The 27,705-nt window shown below is 44.5% G+C and overlaps 1 protein-coding gene across 1 annotated transcript in view; it reads left to right on the top strand.

Annotated features, from left to right (window-relative positions):
• foxo6b (forkhead box O6 b) overlaps positions 1-26,305 on the top strand; it is a 47,601-nt gene extending 21,296 nt beyond the window's left edge. Inside the window, exon 2 of the mRNA XM_044052340.1 lies at positions 24,454-26,305. Coding sequence (XP_043908275.1) covers positions 24,454-26,160 — 1,707 coding nt within the window. The 3' untranslated portion in view covers positions 26,161-26,305. The remainder of the gene's footprint in view (positions 1-24,453) is intronic.
• Positions 26,306-27,705: the final 1,400 nt, after the last annotated feature.

Raw genomic sequence — 27,705 nt, forward strand, 5'->3', positions numbered from 1 at the left:
GTGTTGCAGCAGCAGCACAGTTTCAGCCACTGTTCCAACTCTTTGCATATGAAATTAATACAGATACGAGAGATTAAATCCAAAATATGCATGTAAACAGGAATAAAATACATAATGAAATACACCGATATTGTTTATTAAACCTGTTATACATCAGCTGCAGCGCCTCCCGAGTGCAGCCTCTACTTTTCGCAATGAAATAACACCGAGAGAATGTTCCACCAGTTTCCTCCTCATCCTCATCACTAATTGGCCGGTACTAATAATAAACCGTCATGCATATGGATATCAAATTAAAATACCTTCTATCTGAATCAATTCAGCGTAAATTATTCCCGTCGTTATTCCACAGACACCCGGCGCGGTATCGATCAGCGCCATAATAAATATGTAATCAATCCATTATCTGTAAATCACTGGAGGGCAGTGGCTGGGCCATGTTTGATTTCTGATGAAGATCATACAGTATTTATATCAGGTTGTGTCATGTGACCTGTCGGGGGAGTTTCAGTGACGACACGAATGAACGTGAACGTGTCTTGGATTTTGAGCGAGACGCTTGGAAGACAGTCGCGCGTCGTCGTGACACAGAGCAGACACAACGCGAGGAGCGGGTGGATTCATACAGTGTGGAGATTATAAGAGGGTAAACACTGTAAACATTACACTCAATTACATTATGCTAAACACCAGCTTGTTAGCATTGTCACTGTGCCACAGCTCAGACGGGCAGAGCCGACAGTGAGACTGGAGAATGGTCTCTAATCCCCGCTCTGTTTATCTTCTCCAGTCCTTCTGATGAACTGTTTGTCTGTCACACTGATGTCGTACCGTCCGTGTGGAGTGTGCGACGGCACATGACCTCTCGAGGGCTGATATTTTTCACGCCGGATGCACTTCCTGATGCAACCCTCCCATGTATGCGGGACACTGGATGTGTCCCCGCTGTGGCTGGGGTCAATTTTAGCGTGTCCAATTAACAATGAGCTAGGGCTGAACAATTAATCGCAATACTGCAAAAAGCCAAAAGTGTGTCAAATGACCATTTTATATTCATCTATACACATCATATTCGACAGACTGAAGAAAGCCTCTTTGTTTTGTCGCAGATATCACACAGTAATCATTTTAAATACGCTGTTCAAATGAAAGTCAGAATAATCATCAGTCGCGAATGAGATATTCATTCAAAGTCGTTCAGCCCTACAGTGAGCAGTGGGGATTGGGCACCGTGCTCAGGGGTATCCCGGCCCTTACGTGTCTAAATTGATTATGCTCTGTGATTAATTGACTTTAATAAAGTGTCGGCTGATTATTGGGTCGCTCACATGATCCACGGAGTCACAAATGATTTTGTACCTTTGTAGCAGAGTTAGCTGTGCTAACACACAGGAAGATAAAAGTAGCTTTAAAAATTTTAACTTTAACTTTAAGGTGTACTCTGATAAGATACTGTAGAACATGTTGCACCTGGTGCCTTTCACCCAAAGTCAGCTTGGATTGGCACCAGCAACCCTGTGACCCTGATAAAGTGGTAGACAATGAATGAATGAATGAAAATGAATGTTGCATGTTCTTTAAGCTTTACAGAGTCAAAGTGTACTTAAAAAAGATGGAGGTAACCATCTCCTAAATTCACATTGTTCTGCTTCAGTCCATATTTCTTGGCATTTTGGTCTCTGACTGTTCGCTAACCTGGAGTGATGAGGTCGGCATGAGCGTGAACCTCACTGGCCAGTTACGCAACTCTGTGCCTGAAGCTTAGAAGCTGAAATATTTAAAAACCACGAGAAATCATCGACGTGCAGAAGAGGAGCACCTTGCCATAGGGAATAAACGTGTTTCTGGTGAGATGTCTGGTCCGCTCTTATGGATGCAGAGGACCCAGAGTAGCGACGCGCGTGACCATAATTCATGCGCGAACACAAATCCTCGCCTATGAGGTTTCTACAAGCTCTTTGCTACATTCCTGGTGTGTCCTTGAAAAGCAAAAGCACATTTTGTCTCCGACACACATTATATATGTTAGAACAAAGTGGCTGCAGAACATGGAGTAACAACTGAAAACCGTTTCTCTTTTTAGTCGCGTCTAAAAATGCGACTCAGTGACGCACTGGAGCCATAGTTAACTTAACTCCCCTGAGCTTTATCAGCAGTTTACCGTTCACTGGTGTGTAACTGCACCTGCTCTTACTCTACTCGCTCTGGTTTGCCGAAATTCATCCTGGAAATGAAGTGAAGAAGACGAACAAAAAGAAGAGCAGACTCCTGCTGTGAGGCTGCAGTACCACTGACGGAGAAAGAGGGAGACATAGAGCAGGACTGAAGCTAAACCGGCTCTGTGTTTGTGTACAGTGTGATGGTGAAAATGTTGCTTCTCTACATGCTCGTTGATACCAGAGCGTTTAGATACAAACACTGATGGACAGCGTAGTTCGTGGATGTCGGTCCCCACTAAAGAGAACGGGCCAGAATGTGTGTGTCAGTTCATCAGAAGGAGAGTCAAACAGGTGAACGTCAATTCTCAGGAAGTTTAATAAAAGTGCGTCTACGTTAATATTCTGTACAGTCACAGACGAACCGTGACATTCACAGACTTTGGTCCACACTGAAGTGAGAGGAGCATTTTTTTTAACCATTAAAATATGGCAAAGTGGTTCGTAACACACTTATACAGGGACTATAATGTTTGCACAGTTTGAAGCATCCTTGTGTTTTTAAGGGGCAGAAGCAGGAAAGTGCAATGTCGACTGTGACGAAAGGAAAAAATGCAAAAGCAGTAGCATGAAATGTTGGATTTGTCTTGAGGACAAGCGTATTTCTAAAAGGCAATCACAGGCTGCTGAGTTTATTCTGCAGTGACTCAAACAATCCAAGTTGAAGAAGGTTTTGCAAAGCGCTGACAAGTCAGGAAGAGCCGAGACCTGGAATCAAACATTCAAACGACCTGACGAAATAACGCGGTGAAGGGAGCAAGATGAAGAAAAAGAAGAAGAAGAAAACACGCAAACGTAACTCCCGTTTAACAGAACCCCCGTTTCCTGTTTCGGTGAAATGAACAGGACAGTTTTCAAACTTTATTCGCCGCCGTCAGAACGGTCGACAGACGCCACGCTAACGTCTCACTTCAAGGAGACGCGACGGCGCTCAGATGTGCGGCCGACACAACTTCAAGCCTCTAATGAAGTTTCTCGTCTGCTCTTTGAAAGACTGAACGCTGCGTGCGCTGCTCCCCCCCCCTCCAGCTACCACGCAGTTTGACCCCCTCCCTCTCTCTTCACTCACACATACTCGTGTGCAGACGCACACACACAAAAACACACATTCCAGCATCTTCATTAGCAATTCATGAGCGGCGTCTCATTAGACTTTAAGTTTTACCATAGGCCTCTGAAGTGTATGGCTGGAGCACTTATTAATATTTCATAGTCTCCTATTGAGGAGCTAAAAACGAAGTCGACCCGCTTCCTCTACAAAGTGACTTGCTCTTCTTTTTTACCCCCATTTCCCTCTTCGTTAGACTCTCTCTCTCTTTTCCCGTCTCCTCACTGTTCACTCCTCTGCTGTCGCTTTTCCTCTCTTTAGCTTCCTCGCTTCCAATCCTTCTCTGCCACACAGACCTTAACTCAAACTGACTTAATTGGGCTGTCTTTGTTCTGGGAAATGTGGGCATACCTTCGCCTTCCTTCTCGCCAGCACAGAGAGAGAGAGAGAGAGAGAGAGAGAGAGTGAAATAAGTGAGGAGGAGGAGGAGGAGGGAGACAACAGAGGAGAAACCTGAGTGAACCCTGGTTGCTCCATGAGTGCCATGCTCGGGTTGAAGGGAGGTGGTGGGGAGGCTCAGGGGGTGAGGTGAGGGGGAGGATGGGATGATGTGAGTGTGTGTGATTGTGTCAGTGTGGAGGGAAGCGTGAGAGCGAGAGGGAAAGAGAGACTGAGATGGGGAGGGGAGTTCGGAGCGTTCTGACTGTCTGTCAGACTGTCAGACAGGAGCTCTGCCCCTGAAACAAACCCATGCATGAATAAGTCAATAAAGACATGTCTGTGTTGTGCTGTGTGTGTGTGTGTGTGTGTGAGAGAGAGAGGGAGACAGAGAGAGAGAGTAGAAAGAGGGAAGAGCATCGGATGAGGCTAAGGGCGAATCATGGTGTCGAAGTTTCTTGTTTCCCAGCGTCTGTGACAGTGAGACAGACTCCACATTCCCTCAAAGTTAGAAACAGATTTGAGGAGAGAGAGAGGGGGAGAGAGAGAGAGAGAGAGAGAAATCAAAACCAGAGAATGGGAAAGAGAAGTGCTTGGAATTGTTTGGGACGGTTACAAAATGCTCGCACGAAATTGGTTGGAATATTTTCTGCCCTCTGTGTCGATGCTGTGTTTTTCTGATTTATTGTCATGGCGATTGGATTCATTTTTAAAAAATTTAGTGAAATTGAGGATAAAAAATCTCCTTCTTCGCCACATCGGATCATGTGCCTCCATCTCGTCCCCTCCCTTGTGTCCTCTTCTGTTACACCAAAGTGTCCTCATGTCCTCCTTCACGACATCCACCAACCTTCTCTGTCGTCTTCATCTCCTTCTCCTGACCAAACCATCCCAAAACCCGACTCTCTTACTTTATCTGAGCTGGTCCTGGATTATTCTCACTTCTAATCCTGTCCATCCAGGTCACTCCCAACCAAAATCTCAGCGTCTTGACACTTTCACCTTCCTCAGCCCTGACACTCGTCTCCACCCGCTCCACCCCGGGCCTGCGCTCTCTTCTTCACCTCTCCTGTCCACTGTCCATCGCTTCGGATGGTTGACCCTCCTTGCATCTTCACCGTACCACCTGTCTCGCTGTCAGTCACACACTACGGTCTCCTTCCTACTGACCTTCATTCCTCTTCTCTCCAGTAGCAGACCTCCACCTCGCCAGACTCTCGTCCACATGTCCCCCGCTCTCACGACACATTACAATATCATCTGCAAACAACATGATCCACAGAGACTCCTCTCTGACCTACTTCATTTCCTATAAGTGTGCAATCGTCTAATTGTCCGGAGCCGGGTCAGCCGCCATTTTGGACCACCATGTTTTGACAGTAGCCCACAATGGACAAACGAAACATGTTTTGAGTTTTGATGCTAACCAAAGCTAACGCAGGTTCTCCAGCGACACACTTAGGGAAGAGTGAGGTGAGCGATATTCAGCGGCAACATGAAACCTCACCAAAATGTCACATTTATACATTTAAAAATAAGAATTAAAAGAAGACGCAAACACAGAAAGTTTACACTGCCGCCTAAGTTGCAATTAGCAATTTTGATTTGAAAAATCCTGGCACACAGAAAGTGAAAAAGTCAAATAAAAGAAATAAATAAGTAAAAAAGAAAATCCTGTCCACGGTGGAGGCTGGTTGTTGTTGAAACTGAGTTTAGTACAGAGTTCATTTCCTTAAACTTAATGATGGAGATAAACTGTAGTGAGTTTTGACTTTGCATTCACACAGACTTGACAGCTGCCTCGCCGATTTGGTGTGTTTTTCTATTTCCGTGGTCGCCGTAGTAACCGCACACTGTCCTCCACCCGGCTCTTTCACTAGTACTGATCCGTGTGCTAACTTTAAAAAAAAAAAAAATTGATAGTGAATAGATTTAAAGAAACTGCTCAGTAAAGTGAAGAGGGAGAGATTTTGAACTTCCTCCGAGAGGACAACGGGAGGACAAGATGTATGGTTCAGTTACATTGATTCTAGAGCGAGGCATGATAGATGGAGACACATGTTGGACACGTGCACAGATGTGAGGGACACTGTTTAGATATGCATCTAAACCCACATCTTAGGTTAAAATGACTGCAGGATTAAATCCTCATTTGCAACAGTATTGATTCCAAGTCATGTATAACATGCATAACATAACGTAAACTTAGCTTTGAGATTGAAATCTCTTTCCCTAGGGTAAAAATGAGCAATTTAGGAGACAGGTTATAAAGAATATTTTGATAAAAAGAATAATTAAACAGCGTATAAAGTTAGTTTGACAGTTAAAGTGTCGGAGTTGAGGTCACAGCAGTAAATTCCCGGGCAGACGCTGAGAAAAGTCGACCAGCAACAAGACAAACAGTGACCTTAGCGACCTTAGCTATGAAAATATGGTAGCAACAAGTCGCCACAAGCACAGGAAATATGAAAATGATGTTGATACTCTGAGGTATTCAGTGTTCAGGCTGTCACCTTTCTCCAAAAATCAAGTTTGAACAAATTTAGAGTGAAGTGGAATTTGTTTGAATGAATCGTGCGCCGCTCTCCTGACACACCACAAATCACACAGTCACAGTTTTCATGACTTCATTCACTATTTTAATAATTGCTGCTTTATTAACAGAGCTGCATGACAGTAGAGTAGATGGAATAAACAGCTCCTGAACGGGAAACCACTGACAACAGGAGGAAACTCTGACAGCTTTTTGTTGGTTCATGAACAGAGTGAACGTCACCTCTGTCAAAGTGTGAGCATCTCTGCGTCACCTGCATCGACACCATGGAACAAAAAGAACTACAACATTCTACTTTACGCCACGCGTCACAGTTCTTATGCCGTTTTAAAGTTCATTTCCGAAATTTGGCCCTCGCAGATGTCCCTGGAACACACTTCTATTTATATTTAGCATTACATCATTGCCGTTGCAGCGTTGCCACCACATGATATAGTAACTGTACGACTTAAATAGTAGCTTATCATAGATTTTGAGCCTATAAAATATCAAATTTGGAATAAAATATAGAAGTAACAGCCCTATTGAGTACTCAGAATTTGAGAAATTGCAGTATGAAGCCGTGAAGGAAGTGCCCTGCGTGTGATAAAGGTGCTGATAATCCACCGTCGGCAGCTCCCAGGTTTTGGTTGCTTAGTAACGGCGGACGCAACACAACCTCCTCCGTTAAAACCACCTGTGGCTTCTACCAGCTAGATTTTTTTTTTAATGCAGACTCATAAACGGTTGAGGCCGCAAAATGGACGCCCCGCTGCTGCTTGACCTCAGCGCGACCCCAACAGCCCGATTGGCTCCAGCCGAAGGAGGGCGCTGACCTCCGGCGTGGAGTGTAGGTGGCGGCGAGACCCGGGAGTTTAAGTGTTCATATATTGTAGCGACGCAATGACGGCTCCCCTGGCGCACATGTGCTCTTCAGTGTGACAAACCGGTCTCATACAAACGAATGATTTAAACGGAGGCAGCGGAGTCCGGGAGAGAGGAGGAGATGTGAGACGTGGACGACAGAGGGGAGAGACAGTGACACGCAGTGAGTGAAAGAGAGAGAGAGAGAAAAGGAGGATGGAAACAATTCAGTGTCCTTGGAAACCAATAAGGCTAATTTGAATTTGAGACTGAGGACTTTTTCTCTCTTCTTTTGCCTCGTATGACCTCCTCCTCGCCTTTCTTCTACTCTACCCAATCAATTTAATTCTCTCTCTCCCTCTCCCTCTGTGTGTGTGTGTGTGTCTTCATTCCTCCCAGATGCTCTCTCCTCCCTTCTCTCTCTCTATCTCTCCCTCCCTCCCATCCATCGTTCATTACAGCTCGCTCTCACCAAAGCAGATTTCTTTCCATGACGGATGGTCTGTGTCTGTAAATGCTCATCCCAAAGCTCTGTCTCATCTTCTGCTCATGTAGTGAAGTGAAAAGCCGAGAGGCGGGCGGTTCACCCGGGGACATGCGTGGCATTAAAGGGCAGGAACTGGAAAGGGGTGGCGGTGGAGGGGAAGGTGGGGGGTTGTTTTCTTGGGGGTACTTAGCGTCACTTTGTCACTGCCTGGATCCAGTTGTGGTGAGCTAATGCTAATGCAGCCACCACATCAGCCCTGGGAAGAAAAAAAAAAAAGAATCTAGCGTTGTGAACATTTTCTATCTAACACCTCCCCTTCTTTTCTCTCACCCCATCAGCCCACCCCCCCCACCCTCACATTATCTCAACACTCTCTGTGCTTCTCCAACGAGCTTGATGCCTCGCAGGCAAGTCCTTCTCTCTCAACATCTTAACCATAAACCCCCTCCAGCCTTTCTCTCCTCACTCCATCCTGCCCTAACTTTTCCTCCCCTTCTCCCTCTCTCTCTCTCTCTCTCTCTCTCTCTGTCTACGATGGTCAGGTCTCATGGGGGAAAACAGTTGGCAGGATGCAGGCTTGCTGCCATGGCAACAGGAACCCTCCCTCTCCCTCAGGTCTCCTTAGCAACTAGTAGCTTGGCTTTGTAGTAATGAGCCGGCCCAGCATGGCATGCTGGAGAAGCACGAGATCTGTGTGTGTGTGTGTGTGTGTGTGTGTGTGTGTGTGTATTTGTTGTCTCTTTAGGACCTTTTTCTGTCATAAACACTGACCTTCTCAGGACCAGTAGTCCTCATGGACTCCAAAACCTGGTCGTAATGAGGCAGAACCTCATTTGTGAGGAACTGGTTAAGGTTAGTCTGTCAGAATGAATGGAAAAACATGGCTACACGAGCCTGCGTGTGTGTGTGTGTGTGTGTGTGTGTGTGTGTGTTGTGCACACTGTCAGTGAATTCTTTTGACTTGCGTTCAAATGTCAATTAATATCAGAGGATTGAATTTATGGCCTGTGATCATTTCAGTTGCTCAGACTGAATCTGCTGAATGGAAACAAATATCTCATCCGAGAGTCATGACAGTCGACTCATCGCTAACACGGCGCAGGGTCAGATTTTTAAAAACTCTTGACTGACTTTAAAAACAGCACATCTGCTGGGTTTTTTTTTGTTCTGGGCTGGATGTTCACTCCCTGACAGACACACAGGAGTTGTTGATCCACTGCTGCCTCTGTGTGTAAGTTGTGTACATTCAAACGTGGTATTTTGTGACGTTGAGGTTTGAAATCCTTTGTTGACCAGCGGCTCCTTTGTCCCCGTGAGCTAAAAACACTGATTTTCTCTATGGACTTTGGTGCAGGAGAGTGAGCGGTTTACAAACTTCACTTTTTAATTTGGAGAAACTGGGGAGATAAATATATTCTGATGAGATTAGCCTTTTGTTAAGTGTTTATAATCTGTTTTTCCTGTGTGTTTTTTACATAGAACCACAATTCAAAAAACCTAAACTCTTTAAGTGTATCGTTGTCACCTCCACCAACGAGGTCATGGGTTTGTCCTTCTTTTAGCAACTTCCTGTCTCCAGTTTTTAACAGCTCCACCTGATGATTAGTTTTTTATGACGGGTAGGTGATCAGTATGTTCAGATCAGGATTAATTTAGTCATAAATCTGATTTAAGATGGTAACAACTATAAGCAGGTAAAGTTCTATACAGATCCAGAAAGTTCTTCTGGATCCAGTGGGTGAAAATGTGAACAACGCAAGTGTTTAAGCTCTGACTGAGTGATCTTGTTATTAGAGTATCAGGTACAGTCGAACGTTTAAGCCGGCGTTTCTCTTTCAGCTCGTGACTGTGGATCAATGCATGTACTGTGGCTGTATCTGGCGTGCGCGGCGTGCGTCAGTGTGTTGGATGGATGTGACAGCTGAGTGTTGAGGCGGGCGGTTTCGCCCCTGAGACCCGATGACAGGTGCGATCAGGCCTGTTTGTCAGTTTCTCCTTTGGCTCCCACAGGTGTCACAAAGCTCCACCTGGCGTGTGAAAGCTCCCCGGGGGGCCAGAGACATGGAGGTGACTCCCTTTGTGAGTGCGAGTCAAAGGTGGAGCTGACAAACGACATTTACTCTTGTTCGTTGGAGGCAAATAATGCAACAAAAACGGTCTGGTTCAAGCAGCAATGCAGAAAATATCATCACAAGTAATGATTTCAGAGCGTAGATTGATTAATTTCACCTTTGATTTCATCATGATGGCGTGAATTACCACAATACTGTCATGTTAATGCAACAAGATTAACTTTTTAAACTATAAATATCATGCGGACTTCACACACAAGAATAACACAGTTACAGTGTGTAAATAGATTAAAAATAACATACATGAAAACCTGATTTTGTTTTCTTTTGTTGCTATTCTGATAATATTTCTCAACACTTTGTGATCTTGTGTCAGTAAGTTCAATAGAAACCGACACTAAACAAAGTATCATCTCATTTAAAGATTCATTTATAGGAAATGATGTTAAAAAGCTACTAAAACTAAATTAGCTTGCTGTCTGTCTCGTCTCGCCTTGTCCTTGTAAAGTCGTTTTGGAGATGACCCGTTTTAGTTTTGTGACATGCAGATGGTTTTCCATCTGGAAAAGTCTTCGTGGGAAACTGCGAGGGAACCGAATTCACTCTCAGGTCAAAGGACTCTGTAATGCATGTGGTTCCAATGCTCTCTGCGCTCCATTGTGTTGCTGTTGTTGTTGTTTTCTTTGTCATCTGGCTCGTTTTGTTTCCCGTGCAGTTGTGACGTCACAATTCACACACACGCATGATCAAAAATCCCTAACTTTAGTCGAGCCTTCAATTGTATTTGGCCTGCCACTAAATATCAAGAGATAATGAGTTATTTTAAATTAGTCGATTCATTTTGCATCATAAACCCGTCATTATTGTGAACTACTTATCGTTCCATATCAAAACAAAGACTTTTATTTTGAAAATCTGAGAAATACCGTCACAAATATTGTTATTGTGATATCATAATGACTTTTGTCCGACTGACCAGACTAGATGCTCACTGACCCCCGGGTCATTTGAGTTTAAGGTGGAAAGTAGTAATATTAAAGTATAAGTGATATTATGTAAAGTAATATTCAACTCAAGTAAAAGTACTCTTACTTTGATGAGACTGTACTTAACAGCAGGTGAAATTAATGGTGTAAAGAACAGAAGAAAAAGGAGCACGCTTGCTCACTCTTGCATCACATGCAAAACTTTGTTATTTTACTTATTGGATGACGTTTCGTCATTTCCTTAAAAATACATTTTCAAGAACATTCCTGGTGATAAATATGAATGTGTACTAAACACTGCTGCTTCACAAAGTGACATTTTTACTCTATAATGGCTGCAGAAGTTCTTTGAACCCTTAACCCAATAAATTACAGGAGGTAATATAAGCTTCATTGTTTAATCCTCCGGTTCCGCAGCAGCCGGTCTGTAATTTTTACCAAAGAAAGAAGTGCCGAAAATACAAAACGTAGATGCGATTCAGCCGCAGAAAAATCTAAAAAAAAAAATAATAATGCAGGAAGTACTAGAAGAAAGCAGCTGTTTTATTGATTTTAGTCATAAAAACCTCCTCTGAAAATCATTATAAAAATGAATAGCTCATAGTACCGTTCAGATATCTGAGTGTGTTGTTTTTTATCAGGTCAATCAAACAAAAGAGCAGCTTCCTTTCATTGTATTTGTACACGCAGCAGATTGAAAATGTTAGAAGTGTATTAAAACCTGGAGTTTAAAACAGTGGTGGTCCTCAGGAGTGGACAGGAGCTAAGAGTTGCTGGACTCTGGCCCCTGAGGACCGGGCATCTCTGGCACGCAGGGAGGATTTTCCGATCCCCTGCCCTGCTTTCAGATGCTCGTTAATCTGCCGGCTCTATTTTTATCTGCCCTCTCCTCGCGGCCCCGGGGCTCTCCGCCTTCTCTCACTCCTTATGTCCGTCCGCAGAGGGACAGGCTGCCTCGCCAGCTCCAATTAGAGGCTTCTCCACTGGGGACTGGGCTTGCTGTCCGCCCCTGGTGCCTCGGGCTCTCTTCTCGTCTATACCTTTCCCAGGTTAGCCTCAGATGACGCCTCGCTCCCTGCCTGCCTCTCCTCTCCTCCCCTCTCCTCTGCCTCCCCCGCCTCTGTCTGCCACGTCTCCCCCGTCCTCGAGCTCGCGGAGCTCCACGGGGAGCGAGCAGGAGTGAAAGGCCTTCTGTCGCCTGAGGGCTGGCTCCAGTCCCTCGGCTCTACTTTAAGGAGAGGCTAACTGGTGCATCTTTCAGGAGGCAGCCTTGGTGCAACTGCTGCAGACACTAACTGTGATCATGCTGTCACTGCTCCTGCCACCGTGCACCTGAACCTGACGCCAACACCTGAAACACCGTCACACTCAGAGGCTTTGATGAGGTTCACACCTCTCATGTTTCAAACGACTAACACACCTGTAAAACTTTAATCATGTGACCATTCAGGTTTGTCATGGCCTGATGATCTGCACATCGTATTGTAGAATAAAATACTGTTATATCCTGTTTTTAGTAGTTATGCTTCTATGAAATAACTAAATGGCTACATATAGCTAAAAACAAAGAGACTGTCTGACGTATGTAAACATCATATTTTCATCATATCTGTCATTCTCTTGGTTAAATCTATAAATTAAAAGATCTAAATCTATAAATTTATATAATTTTAGCTTTAACAGTAGTCCTTTCCTCTACTGCTGTGGGCGCAGGTGTAAACAGGAAGCTGCGGTCGTTTGCTTAGAAAATTCTACTAACGAGGAACAATGACGGCAGAAAGTCGGAGCAGGGGTTTCTGTAATGAGACGAGGTGAAACTGGGAGGAAGTGTTAATGTGGCTCTTCACTGACAGGTGATAGTCGAGCTGTGGCTTCAGTTACTGTATTTAACTAAAACTAAAACTGAAATCTGTTTTTGTCCAAACTAAATATGCTGCCAAACAAAAGTATCTATCTATCTGCTGGTCTTTGAAACAGGGGAAGCTCATTTCAGGCCCAGTTATTTATACAGAAATTCTTACACAAATTCTGCAAACAAGGAAACGCTATAATTATGTAAAAATGAAATTCTATAATCATGTTTTTATTTATCGCCGAGCAAATAACACACAACGAGCAGTTGTTCATCTACAGTCCGTGTTTGGTTTGGTAATCAAAAACTGGCTCCGCCTTTCAGACAGTTCCTCCAATCATCATGCAGAAGCCCAGTGTCCGCGCCGTGCCCACTGCGCCATTGACTCCCAGAGAAGCTGAGCTTCCATGGAAGTGACATTTTTGCCGCATTTGTCCAATTATAAGTGAAAAAAACCCCTATTCTGTGTCGTTGAAGCTGAGCTTTAAGTAGCATTAATGCGGAGGCTGCTACGGGAATACGAAAATCACGTAAGACGATCCATCATCCGTGATAAACGGCTGATTCTGAACAATCTACAGCACGTTTAGTATAAAATGTAAATGCAACACAGAACATATTTAGTGACATTTTAGAAGAAGCTGAGCTTCACTCGCTGTCTTAGAGAAATCACCACTGCTGATTGTTCATCTTTATTGTAAGTAACTGGCAGATGTCGGCCTCCATGATCGTGTCTCCTTCCTCTGTCTGCTTCTGACCCACTATTGTCCTGCTCCAGTCTCGGCTCCCACTTAAGGCCCGCATGCTCACACCTTCTCCAACCCCATTAATCCCTCCGCCTCCCACTCCTTTATTTCCCTTCAAAGAGACAAGCGCTGCCTGTGACATCAGTCACAGGAAGTGAATCTTTAACGTCGACTAATTTCCATCGATTGCCTCCAGACAGGCTTAGCAGACGAGACCCATTCCCACACAGAGCCTGGCTGCTCTCATTTAAGTCTCCCCGCCTGCAGAAAATGCCTCACAATGAGCGCAGTCAGTGCTTTTATCTTCTCCCCCACTCCTGCTTATTATCAAATAAATGTGCGGCATGAAGAGATACCCATTGACAGGAGCGTGCATAATGACTCCTGGCTGTGTGAAATGGATTAATAAATAATGGTTGAGTGAGGGGAAGAAGCGGCTTTGCCTCGTCCCACGACTTTGCAACAAGGCCGGCGTAGAACAAATCCCCGCCATGCTCGGCGGGACTGTGTCGGACCACATCTATCGGAGTGCGGCACGGAATTTAAAACATTAGCCTCCACTTGAATGTGCAGTCGAATGTGTCGTAAATTAGAGGTGCGGGCTTCTTAAAATGTGAAGCAGGGAGGACTATAAAATCCACTACATGATGTTCTACTGAGTCCTCTGCAGAAAGTGTCTCCAGGAGACACGACTCCTGTGAGGATAGAGAAGTAAAAGCAGCTCATAAAATTGTTCTGGAGCAGAGCTGCTCTGCAACCTGTTCCCCGTCTGGCCGCTGACAGAGACGCAGCAGAAGGTAAATCAGTTTCCTCTTTGCTTCTGCTTTCACGCTCTCATGAGTTTTGCAATAGTTTGAGAGCGGACACACACACACACACACACACACACACACACACACACACACGTACAGTATCCTGCAGCAGCTCAGTCAAACAGGCGCAGGATCATAATGTTGCGATTTCTGCAAAGCTCCGACACTTTTGACCACTCGTATTTTAAGTGAACATTTGGATGAAAATGATTTTGTTAATTAGAGAAAAAAATCAGCATTCAGTGAAAGATTTTCTCATTAATAAGAAAAAATATATATCTTTCATTGAGGAAAAAAAATGCAAAAAGCATTATTTTGAAAAATATTTACAAGACTACAAAAGTAGAGTTTTATTTTGAAAAAATTGTCTTGTTATATGAAAGACAGGGCCATTTTTTGAAAAACAATTAATGAGAAAAACTACAGTTTTTTTGGAAAGATTATCTCTCATTAATTGAGAAATATAGAGCAATGTTTTGAAAAAAAAGATATTGAGAAAAACTGCCATTTTGAAGGAAAAAAATATTAATATAGTATTAATTGAGAAAAAAATATTTTTTGGAAAACAGTACTTATTTTGGAAAGATACCTTGTTAATATAGAAACAAAGCTGAACACAATAGTATTTTTTATAAAAGTAACACTTACAAAGAGTGAAATATTGCAAATTAAAAATCGCATGTTCAGGACCTTCACCTTCATCCATTCACTGTCAGTGACATATTACTTCATTAACACTCTGGGCTTTGTGTATAGTGACAACTTTTTTTTGTTGTTGTCGCCTGTTCTGAACCAGAGGAGCTTAAACAGAGTTTAAACCCATGGACGGAGGCTGTGAGAGTGAAGTGTGCGCTGACTGTGCCAAAGTAATAAGTCTGAGACAGAAGGTGAAAAGGTCTCAATCTCCTTAAAGCTAGATTAAGGAGCAGCTTGATCAAGGCGTCTTAAGTGCTTCATTTTAGAATCAGGATCAATATCCGCTAAGAAGAATTGAGCTCTGAGCTTGCGTAGGTGACGCTGATTGAATGGAGGCTAATGACTTTTCTGAAGCCCCTAAACACCAGAGCAATGCCTCATACTGTCCGTCCTCTGTGCGTTTTGTTATTTTCTTACTATTTGTTTTTCTTTAAATTTAAGTGGAGAAAAGGATTAATCTCGTTCTCAGGACAGGACCTTGTATCAGTGTGGACGCTCCCAGAGGCAAAAACATGTGGTGTGGACAACAGTGACGTGACGTAGACTGGGTCAAATCCAGATTTGTTTTCGAACGCCTGTGCTTGTTTTCGATAATAACTGCCCGAGCAGTTACTGCATGTGTGGCAACACGGCGGCGCCCACCCTCAGTCGCCATGATCCGACCAATCCTCACCCCGCCGCTGTGGTTTCAGGGTGAAACCCAGCTGAGGGGGCCCAGAATTAACCAGGATTAGCCTTGGATTGTCGGGGATTACTCGGGCTGGAGAGAGATTAAGCGTGATTGCCAGTTTGGGGCGGGCGGAGGGCGAAGTGTGCGAGTCTCTGTGTGTCAAGTTAATAAATACTGTATATGTATATATATATATATATATATACACACATATTTATATATGTTACATGTGTGACGTGTGTTTACTGTAGAGTCTGGACTAAAACACATCCACATTATTTCGCTGTACATTGTTCTGCAGAGAGAATATGGAGTCATATATGTGTCATTATTGGGATTATCATGGAACTGAAGTTTGCCAGCATGTAGTCTCAGTCATTTATTTTCAGTTTATTTATATACACTCTCTGTCGCTGGTGGTCTGTCTCTCGGAAACCAAACTTTAAATGTAAGTGCTAAAAGAGAATGTTTACATCTACAGAATAGCTGACATTTTGAAATGCAAAAACGGAGTAATTTGAAAAGAAATCAGTGATGTTTGGTTTCGTAACCGTTTTACTGCTCACCCGCAGTATGAAGTGTATTTTTCTGGTTCTCAAACTACGTACAATCTGAGAAAATATCGATCTCTCTCTCTCTCTCTCTCTCTCTCTCTCAGTAACACCATGATCACCAACGTTAAAATACGGATTTATTCTCTCATCATCCTCCTCTTCCTCACATACACTTCTCACACTGCTATAGTGACATTAGATTCAAATTTCTCAGCTCCACTCCGATCACATAGCCTGGTATTTACAGCAGAACAGTATTTCTGATTTCCATAGTTGGAGAACCATGGATTTAGACATTCTAATATTCCCTGACATTGTGAAAAAGTGTGAGGGTCTGCTGTGTGGATACACGGGCCATTAGTTAACCACTGGTCTGACTTCCCCTCGACTCCACAAAACCAGCCGAGTGTCAAGATCAAACTCAGTCGTTGTATAATGTGGAGCGCTGGTGAAGTGAAGGTGGAGGTGGATTCAGTGCAGCAGGCTCCCTGTAGAGGAACAGGGTGGATTTGGAGGCCACACTCGTCTGCAGCAGTCCATCTCCTGCTGCATTAGCACAGAGCAGTCAGCGGGCACGGGCCGCTCCACTTCAGAATCAGTCTTCCTGACAACTTAATACGTACAGTGAAGCACGGACGGGCAGCCGTGCGCCGTGAAGGGCTGAGAGGCTGCAGGAATGATTTCAGTGATCCGCTCCTCCGCCGAGGCTGACAGTCAACTAAACTGTGACATCTCCTGCTACAGGACCTTCTGTTAAGAGGAACTGAAAACTCTACTCCCACTGCATGTGACGGCCCAGTGCTGTGACACAGTCAAACTGAAGCTGGAGTGAGTAAATTTTAATGTGAACAAATGGCACATGCAAACCGTTGGACAGGATTTATCTGCACCCAGAGAGAAAATGGGTTGACCCATCCCGGGACTTGAACCTGCAAGCCCATATTCTTTTCCCATGGCTTCATTTAATAAGACTGGCTAATAAAAAAAACCCAACAAGAACCCGGACGTTCAGTAGGACGTAACAATCGTTGCCAACATAACCCAAAGCAAAGCAAATCAAATCAAGCTCTCACTGACAACATGCCTGCACGTGTCAGCAACAGCTGCTGCTGTTTCCGTCACCACGCAGCTCCAAGTCATTCAACGTTCTCTCGTGCTTTCTGTATATATGGTTTTTGGTCCTCACAAAGCCACAATGTTCCTCACATCTTTAAAGGGCTTTTTTGGGGTTAAGACCGGGTTTTAGGATAAGGGTAAAGGTAAAGGTAAGGGACGGGTATGCATAATGTCTATGTGGGTCCTCACTATGAATGAAGCACAAACATGTGTGCGTGGGTGTGTGAGGGAGAGAAAAGTAGGTCATAAAGACCACACTCCTCTGGTAATTACTCAAAAGTCCGCAGGGGGGCATTAGAATTTCCACACTGATGCTTTAATCATCATTATTACAAGCACAACCAAAAAGTTAGGTTTCTTTTCTTTTTCTCTCCGTTCATTTTTTTTCCTCTTTTTTCCAGCAGTGGATCTGTTTCCACACATAGTTTTAAATTAAATGGCCCAATAACCACTGTAGGTTATACATTTTAATTATTTTTTTTCTTTTTTTTTTGCCTTAATTTGCAGCTTTTGTTGCTCACTTGTGCAAGTTATGAGTGATAATCATTAGTGACACATTGATATTAATGAACGTGTGAGTGTTGATGCTCAATTACCTACAGTGCAGCATCGGTGGCTCAATGAACGCCGGGAGGAAACACTGTTCTCTCTGTGTCTGAGCAGCAAAACCCAAAAAGTAAGGGGCGGACTTGGATAAGACTGGTTGACGGATCGAGATTCAGCAGTTTATCGATGCTGTATTGATTTATTGATTTATTTAATCCCTCAAACAAACCAAATACAAATGAAAATTCCCAAAACGTGAATGAAAAGGAGCAGAAAAAAAAAGACTAATCTTCATTATCTGACCCTATGACACAAACACAATACAATTAAAATAAAATCAGGTGTAAAATCAAGTGCATTTCACAAAATAATGTTCTTCTACACTAAATAATTTACCTGTCACAGCACAAACGAGAGCAGAACCTTAACTAATGTCATTACACTCTCTCTCTCTCAACATTTAATTGTCTTTTTATGTTTTTAATGTAATATTAGACTTTATTAATAGAGTTTATTTGGCTTTTCTGTCAAAATATATTCCATAAACTGATTCCTGATGCTTCGTTCCTGCATTTTTTCAAATAATCTTCTTATTAATGGAAGGCATTCATTATTTTTATTATTATTATTATTATTGTTGTTATTGTTAGTAGTAGTAGTAGTAGTAGTGTTATTGTGTGTCACAACAGTTGACATTTCCCTAACCTTGAAGGAGCCAGAAACTTAACCCAATAACAAAAGAATAAACTTGATAAAACACTAAAAAAAGCACAAATCTTCACTAAAGCTGCTCACTTTCACGACAATCATTTCTTCATTAGGTCCTAAGTTTTATCCCCAGAAAAGAATCCATTCTTTATGTTTTGTGTTGCATTTGCTGCTCACAAATGATCTTTTCTTAAAGGATTTATATCTTGGATTCATTCTCATGCACATTTGACCTCAGATATGCTTCTCGTAAATCATCACTCGTTGTGTTTTCCTTCACTTTTCATCACGTTTCAGTCCTTTAAAACGCACACACAGTTATGTCAGTAACTGCATGAAGGTGACGTAGAGTTTTCTTTCTTTTAAACACAACCGTTTTTGATGAATGGCGCCCAGTGTTTCCTACAAATCACCTCGTGGACAATAAGCGCTGCCATTTCATGTAAACAGCAAAACGACTGACGCTTTTGGAATCCGACTGTCAAGCGGCAGCTGTGTTTTACAGTCTCGCCGGACTGAGTGATGCTCTTCTGTTTTAAATTGGCAGGATCGGTCAACATGTCCCGCCATCAATCGAACAAACTTTACAAAGAACGAGGCTTGGCAGGAAAAAGGCCGTAATTCAAGCTGCGTTACATAAATCCTGGTCAGGCTCAGTGACGACATCGAGCGCTGGGTCCTGAATGTACACACTAGTATGTATATATAGATATATACTGAGAGGCAGGAGTAACTGAGGTCCTCAGACAGGTCATCACAAGCTGACACTGTGCAATTACCAACTCATAAATGCTGCAATTACTATGTTCTATGGAGCAACTTATAAATTATAATACATTTATAATAAGTGTTCTATTTCCTTCCCTTTGGAAAAACAACATTTTTTTGTGTCATTAGTTTTATGGATGATGGTGCCACATAGTGATCTATAAAAACATTTGAATCCATTCGAGTGAAAATGAAACAGGGGAATGAAGTTTGGAAAATGCTCACTCTCACGCACCAAAGTCCATAGAGAAAATCAGCATTTTCAGCTCATAATGAAACAGGAGCTGCTGCTCCACTGCTGCCACATTTGTTAAGATTTTTGTCACAGAGGTAAATCAAAGTGAAGAATTTCAAAGACAGAAATAAAACAAATAAGACATTTACACTGACTGATGGAGGCGGCAAGTGGCTCAACATGCGATGTAAAAAATCACTGATTTCCTCTACGGGCTTTGGTGTGGGAGAGTGAGCGGTTTCCAAACGTCAGTGTCTCTTCAAACGCTGACAGCTTTCACTGGACCAGGTGTACGTTTAATTAGGTGAGCCTTTTGTGGACCGGCTGTTTTTTTCCGGCGTCCCCCACTGGCAGCCATGTGTTCTGGTTCTCGCGGAGCTTCGGTCGCGCTCCCACCGCTAATGCTGTCATTTGTTTTTCGTGGCACGGAACAAGTCGGCACTTTAAGGCGACGTCTAACGTGTAATGTACGTGCTTCCCGCTCGCTTTCTTTATTTGTTTCACCGTCTCACAAATAAAAAGACAGATGCCACTTGTATAGCGAGGTGTTTCTGTCACTTTGCCTGCAGTCACAGATATGAATTCACTGGAAAACCGTTAAATCTGCTCTTCACTTCAACCGCTCTACAAGGTCCAACTAAAAACCATCATCCATATTCATAAGTCTTCTGCTAATTTGTTGATGATTCATCGGAGCCTTGTTGCACTCCTGTGCTCAGATAAGGGGGCGGACAATTGGAACATTAGAGTGAGTAACAGAAACAGATTTCCACTGTTAACAGTGTCAGCACAGAAAGGCCCGTCTAAGCCTTTTATCATATTAAACGGGGACGAGCGGATGATGATGATGATGATGATTCGTGTTTTCGTTGGTGGAGATGAGAGGGACAGCTCAGGGTGAGATGGTTTGGTCAGGAGGGAGACAGTGACTGTTGAAGACGAAGCTGGCGAAAAGAGGAAAAACCACAGGGAAGACATGAGGACAGTTTGGTGTAACACAAGAGGACACAAGGGGGAGGACAAGATGGAGGCAGATGATTTTCTGAGGGAGAAGAACAGATATGTTTCTCAGTATCGTTGTCAGGCCAAAATCACACAAAACAGTTATCGGTGAGGGAAAAAGTAAACTGCAACACAATCCTTAAACCCTAAAGACACAGGCAACATGCCATAAAGTGAGACTCCACTGTTAATAATTAGGATTTCCTGAGGTTTTAATATCAATTCTTTTTATCTCATCTATTTATTGGTTTAAAGTTTCAGAAATTTAGAATGTTTTAATTCATTTTAAATACACTATTGTGACAACACGTCAACGACCGCTGCTCTTACGCAATGAAATCATTTTGTTAGATTCTGTATAATTATGTGTTCGACACTGCTTTTCCAACTGAACGTCGACTGTAGCGGTTGGCACTGCTGTGCAGGACAAATGTCACTCTTCAATAAAGTTGAAGTTGATCTTGAATCTTGATTATTAAAAAAATAAAAAAATAATAATGAATCAAACATTCTGCCACATTGTGATTGTGGCTTGTACTGTACAATGTATCAGCAGGTGAAGCAGCAGCAGTTGTGGTTATAATTGCAGTTCTAGTTGTACAGAAGCTTTTTTTCTGATGCACACACACACACACACACACACACACACACACACACACACACACACACACACGCACACCGCTAATCACAGCTTGGTACAGGTAGTGGTTGGGAGTACTGATTGAGCCTCCCTGGTGGATTGGAAGCAGGAATCTGACAGACTCAGATAAAAGGCTGTTTGGAGTTGCCTGCAGCATCAAACACCATCAATCCCCCACCACCACCACCATCACCACCAACTCCCTCTCCTCCCCCAGCACACACACACACACACACACACACACACACACATCACCTCCACTATCCTCCTCATTTCTCCTTCCTTTTTGGTTTACTCTGTTGCCATGGCTACGCCCAGCCAGAGCCGTCATGTTGAGGAGGAAACCTGTCAGGGTGCCGCTCTCGGATCACCTGATGTGGGTCGCCTCCGCTGGCGAGCCTCTTTCTTTCACACAGTGTGATCGTCCAATTGGGCTTTGATTGTGTCTGAGCTCCGTGGCGTGGAGTCGCACAGAAGTGGAGTCGGCCTAATTTGTTGGCAAATGTTGAGCATGTGCTGGTTTTCTTTTTCTTTTTTTTGGCGGGGACCCTCCTGAAGAGCAGCAGCAAACCTCCAATTCCACGTCTGTGAAGAGTGCCTAGTCAAAGTAGTGCGATGGGAATGGATGATAAGGTGAAATTACCTGCGAGTGGTCATGCAGAGAGGAGGGTGGGTGCATGTGGAGGGGGCTTTTCCACACGCTAACAATATTAGTGGTGAGAAACGAGCCGGATCTGAAACCCACTTCAAGCTGAAATCCCCCTGTAAACATTTTGCCACAAACCTATTACCCGCTGTTGTGGATGTTTTCATATTGCGATGCAATAATAAAGAGCTGTCACCACTTTTTGCCTGGCAGTCCATTTCACAGCCATGTGGGTCAGAGTGCCGCCTCAGTGGAGGGGGGGATGCTGACTGTATGGACTGGGGTGACGGCTGAAGGGTCGACCAATGCCGGATTAATGTCCCCCACCTCCAATTACCCGAAGAACAAAACAGTAAAATAAAAAATAAAAAGTCAGTCAATATTATGATATTCCAAAAAATGTCATTACAACATTTAAAAGATAAAAATATACTCATCTACTACATCTTCAATGACCTAAAGACTGCAGTGAGCGTTTGTTTAGTGGACTTCATGCGTGTTTGCTGAAGTGCTGAAATTTACAAGGTTCATTGAATGCACCTCAACACACTGGACTCTCTCAATAACTGTCATGTGCTGGATCTTTAAACGGTTGTTTCTGTTATTAATCACCTCTTTATTTATCATTGAAGTATTTGTTTATTTCATTGGAGACCGTCTTTTGTGCACTGGCACCAATTTGTGAGTTAACGAGGTGCTGTTTTACTAAGTTGTTTGACTTTCATCATTTATTTTGACACAAATATTTAATGGAAATATAATAACATAATAATTTATTACTATTTTAGTTTATTTTTTTGTAGCTCTTTAATTGTGGTTGCACTTTTGCACATTGCAAAATTCTTTTTAAATGAGAGGAGTTTAGTCATCGTCATGGTTACAATAGGTGCGCTGTCTGTTGTTTTATTTTGTCATTTTTGAGTAGACTGACACCACATTCGTCTCGTAAGTGAAAATCAACACAAGACCATTCTTCTGAGATTGCTATCATTTAAGATTTAAGCCAATATAAGCATCACGTAAAGGGCCCCAAAATCAAATTTTGCTTAGGGCCCCTTGAAGGCTAGGGCCGGCCCAGTATACACATACACATATAATAAACGTGGCCCTGAAATGAACAAATATAGCCCTCACAAATCATAATTTGTGCTGCATGCGTTACAAGCTGGTAGTAACCACAACTGTGGAAGTCTCCACATGACAAGAGGAGGTAGCGCAGCCATTGGCCAGGATCTGCCAATGCATATAGATCGTAATATATCCTGTCGGAGCCAATTAAAATGGCTAAAACGATCAATCATTCGACCTCAAGTGAAATAAAAGCTGAGCACAGATTTGCACCTCCTGCTGCTTCCTCTTCGTTTTTTTTCCCCTCTCCTCATATTTGCCACGTCTTTCAGTCTGAATGAATGGATGCGGGAGTGAAAGAAAGATGAGGGAGGTGGTGGATGAAAGTTGTGTTCGGTGATGAGAGGATGGATGTGGAGAGGAGGAGAGAATGAGCGATGTCGTGATCAAGAGACGCTGGGACTCAGAGAGGGAGATGAATGGGGCTGAGAGCAGGAAAATTGGACAGGAGGTGGGGGGTTGAATGAAGATAGAGAACGGCTCAAGATATCAGGAGACAGAGATTGTGAGCTATGTGCAGGTAATAAACAAGGCAGAAATAGATGGATATCTCAAGGGAGGAAAAAGAAAAGTGAGCCATTGTGTGCATGAGGTACAAGTCGCTGGGTTTAGGTGGTGTGTGTGTGTGTGTGTCTCCCGAAAGAATAAAAAAGGGGCAAAAAAGAAAGGGAACTGGAGACGGCGGAGGCAGGAAATGTGGACTGTGTGTGTGAATAGTGACACAATCAGAAAAGATTTGGATGAACATGCTGTACTTAAAGTGACTTGGCCAGCTGAGATGATGTGTATCCCTGCTAAGCTCTTCCTTTAGGCAGGTCTTAGGTCTCATCAATTCACTCCAGGTTGGCCCGGGCTTCAGATGCTGCTGCAGAGCCTTGGATTAACTATACATCCGTCACTCACACACTTAAACATGGGTCTGGAGCGGCTTATCCTAACTCCACCACCATCCCACCCACGCTGCACTCGCCCACAACCGCTACATCCACTTCCCCCTCGGAGCGACTCGCCGGAAGACTTCATCATCATCATACAGCGATATACAGTATATATAAATGCCACCGTGGCCTACAGTTATGTTAATTGTGCCCAGTGATTCTAAAAGAGGTTGAATGAGCTTGTCCCTCCCTTATTCTCTTTTCTTTCCCTCTGTCTTATTCCAGGCCTGTGCATGACTGTTTCTTTTTTCACTCTGGTGCTCTTCCAGAGCTTCTCCTGCCAAATCAACCTCCCCCCTCTCAGCTCCCTCCCTCCCTCCTCCCTCTCTGTGTCTGGCTGGATCTCTGGCTCTCATATTTGGAGGCCCCTGCAATCGATACAGGCTGTCTGTGATTGGGTTGCCTCGCGTGATTCATTTCTGTAACCTTGGTGATGGTTTGATGTGGAGGCTGCACCCATGTCCATATTATGACTCAGTGAGCGCGTGTGGATAGGAGAGGTTGGTCAAGGGAGGTATCGATTGGTCCTTCACTCTCCCCGTCCTCTTTGCTCTCCTCTCCATCTCCCTCTCTTTCTTTATCCATCTTTTTTTTTTCTCACTTGCCATGCAGCCTTGATAGTTTGGCCATCATTTGAAATTACTTTGTGTTCTCAAGAAATGATTATTTAACCCTAAATGCTCCCTCGGGTTCTAATCGTAATCTCTTCTCTTCTCTCTCCACCCCCTACCCCAATTTCTCTCTCATTTCAGAACTCAATCAGACACAATCTGTCTCTACACAGTCGCTTCATACGTGTGCAAAATGAAGGGACGGGGAAGAGTTCCTGGTGGATGCTGAACCCGGAAGGTGGGAAAAGTGGAAAAGGACCCAGGCGACGTGCAGCGTCCGTCGACAATGGCACTCGCTACCTAAAGACCAAGGGCCGCATCAGCCGCAAGAGAGCAGGAGCTATGGGCCTTGGACGGGGACAAGGTCAAGGGGGCGGGCCAGCGATGCAAGGCTCTCCAGAGCATGGCAGTCCAGCAGGGAAAGGAGGTGTGGTCATGGGGGGTGAGGAGTACGATACCTGGACGGATCTCCATTCCCGCACCTCCTCCTCTGCCTCCACACTAAGTGGCTGTCTGTCCCCAATACTGGCTGAGGCAGAAGCTGATGAACCAGAGGAGGGTGGATTATCCTGTTCAGGCTCCCCACGGTTGTATCCTAGCCCAACCAGCACCCGTTCCCCTGCCCTGGGCACTGGGGGCCACTGCCCCACTGTGGAACTGCCCCAGCTGACTGACCTGACAGGGGCGATCAGTCTTGATGAGAGTGGCTACCCTCAGCCACCACAAATTAAATGCAATGGTTATCCCTATGTGCCTGGGCCCAAGGCAGAGGGCTCTTACTGTGGGCCTATTTATGGACAGTCTTCACTGGGCATGCTCCGGCACCACACACCCATGGAGACCATCCAGGAGAACAAGCCAGTCAGCTTTCAGCGCCCACTGAGAGGCTACTCGGAGAATAATGCCCTGCAGAGTCTGCTCACCGGAGGTCCTACATACTGCAGCAAAGACACAGTGCTCGGTCAAGGACGGGATACACACACATTAATAACACAGGGACCCAATGGTGTTCACAACCAGCACAATCAGAATCGCAGCCACAATCATAGCCACAATCACAGCCAAGAGCATGCCCACAATCCCAGTCTACACAATGGACACAGCTCAGTCCATGACCAGAACACAGCCCACCATCAGAACCACAATCAGGGTCACAAACACCAAGCCAGCCTCGACTACAGCCACAAGCCGCACGCTGCCCACGACTACGGTCCGAGTCACGAGCACGGTCACAGGAACAAAGTAAACCCCAGCCATGATCACACTACGCGCTCCAGCCAGAGTCACATGCACGGCCACAGCCAACATAATGCTGTGCCCAGTGGGCCGCCACCACAGGCCATCTCGCCACGCGTTAGCACCGACATCCTGCAGCCCTACAGTCTAAAAACCTCCAACCACTATGGGCCGCGACCACACCTCCCAACATCGCCGTCCCTGCCGCCTAACCCTGCCGGGGTTATGGATGTTCCCCAGGATCCCTGTCGCCTGGCATCTGCGCCTCACCCTCGTCACCAGCCGTACCCAGGAGCTCACCATCAAGGTATGACCAACTCCTGGCATGGCTATTACCACAACAACCACCAGCATGGAAACGCTGGTTACCAGGGGCAGCAGCACTCCTCCCACAGTCGAATGGCTGCCAACCTGGAGATGGAGAACATACCTAATAGCCTGGACTGTGACGTAGACTCTATCCTGCTCAATGACTTTATGGACACTGAGAGCATGGACTTTAACTTTGATGGCTCTCTTTCCCATGGCGTGGGCATGGGGATGGGCATGAGCTTAGGGGCATTTGCTTGCCCTCCATCAGCTCACAGTAACCAGAGCTGGGTTCCAGGCTGAATCCTAGTCCCTGGGCTTGGATAGGCACAACAACTGGAACACTCAGCCTCTGGGCCAGGCTGCCGGTGGACTGTGATTCTCCGAGACTGTAGAGCAAAATAACTTGTCATTTTTTTTCCTGGGGACTCCCTACACCATTACACTCTACTCCTGTTTATAAAGCTTTCTGTCTCCATATTGAACCTGCCAATGATCCCAGAGCTTATCACCACCTTGTTTATGCCCTTCAATTTTTTTCACCTCTGTTTTTAATCTCTCCTCCCAGTCTTGTCCTCCTTGTCCTAAGCTCTCAAGCACTTTACATCCATCCTTTCATACAGATGCAGTAACACAAAGACCAGGCAAAGTCACATCACGTGTTGGCTTAAGTTTAATGTATGCAATCCACTTCACTGTATTATCTCCTCCGACAAAAGGAGGTGTTGTTTTTGACTTGGGAAAATGATCAAACAGCTGCATAAATATTTGTCAGAGTAGAGTTGTGCTCAGATTGGGGTTAAAAGGCTTTGAGGTTTAGGGATGAAGAAAATGGGAGGGGTTTTTTTAGAGGAAGAGGGAAGCAGAAGTGAAGAAGGACTGAAAAGAAGGGAACTCGAGGGTCAGTGTGACTTCTCTCACTGGTGGCAATTCAGTCATCCATCAGACAACCATCAACAACACTCCATTGAAATGCAACGTCCCTTCTTTAATCTCCAAAGTAATGCCAGAGTGATGCATCACTATTGCAAATTTAATGCGCCACTGTGTTTTTTTTCAACCCACCCTTCAGCTCCGGACACACCAGCTTAATGTGTTTTGGTGAAAGTGATGATTAAAGTCACTCTGCACTAAATGGGAGAGGGATTGAAAGGGGTGGTATTGTGGAGGGAGGGAGGCAGGGAGGGATTGGGGGGGTTGTAGTGGAGAGGAGAAATGCAAATATTCCCACAGTGCCTCTTGCCTCTTCCTCTCCATTTTGTGGATTTATGTAGCTTTCCCCATAATGAAATAAGCAACGATCAGAGCCTGCTGTACATCCTGAGGAGCTCCCCGATTGGCCGGCGCCGGGCTGCCTGAGCATAGCTCCTTCACCGGCTGACCCCAGAACAGCTTAGTGAGCAGCGGTGGTCAGGCCAGGATGTTGACGGAGCTGCAGTTCTCAGACCCCACGCAACCTTGACTAATTCACTAACACCGGGGTTCAAGCCCCACTATGTGCTTTTTACTCCTGCAAATTGCACACTGATGAACACCGTCAGCAGATTACTATTTGGTGCTATCTCCTCTTCGCAGGCTCCCTCCTATCACGCCGCCCCATCCCGAGGTTACTCGGAGGGTAAACAAGAGTAATTAACCGCCAAACAAGATGGATGATTTATGCAAGTGTGTGTATTCGCTCATTGGCGCAAAGTCATAATTCTTCCCGCGGTAGAAAGCTCAAGGAGGGCAGTTTTTGAGAGGTAGCGCCCAGTGACAAGGTAAAGCAGCTGGCAACTCTAACAATGTCCTTCAAGTATCCCCGCCCTGTCCAGGCCATAGTTTTACTTTGCTGTTGTCTTTTCTTGT

This window comes from Solea senegalensis, linkage group LG20 (genome assembly GCF_019176455.1).
Source record: "Solea senegalensis isolate Sse05_10M linkage group LG20, IFAPA_SoseM_1, whole genome shotgun sequence".
In the NCBI taxonomy this organism is placed as follows: domain Eukaryota; kingdom Metazoa; phylum Chordata; class Actinopteri; order Pleuronectiformes; family Soleidae; genus Solea; species Solea senegalensis.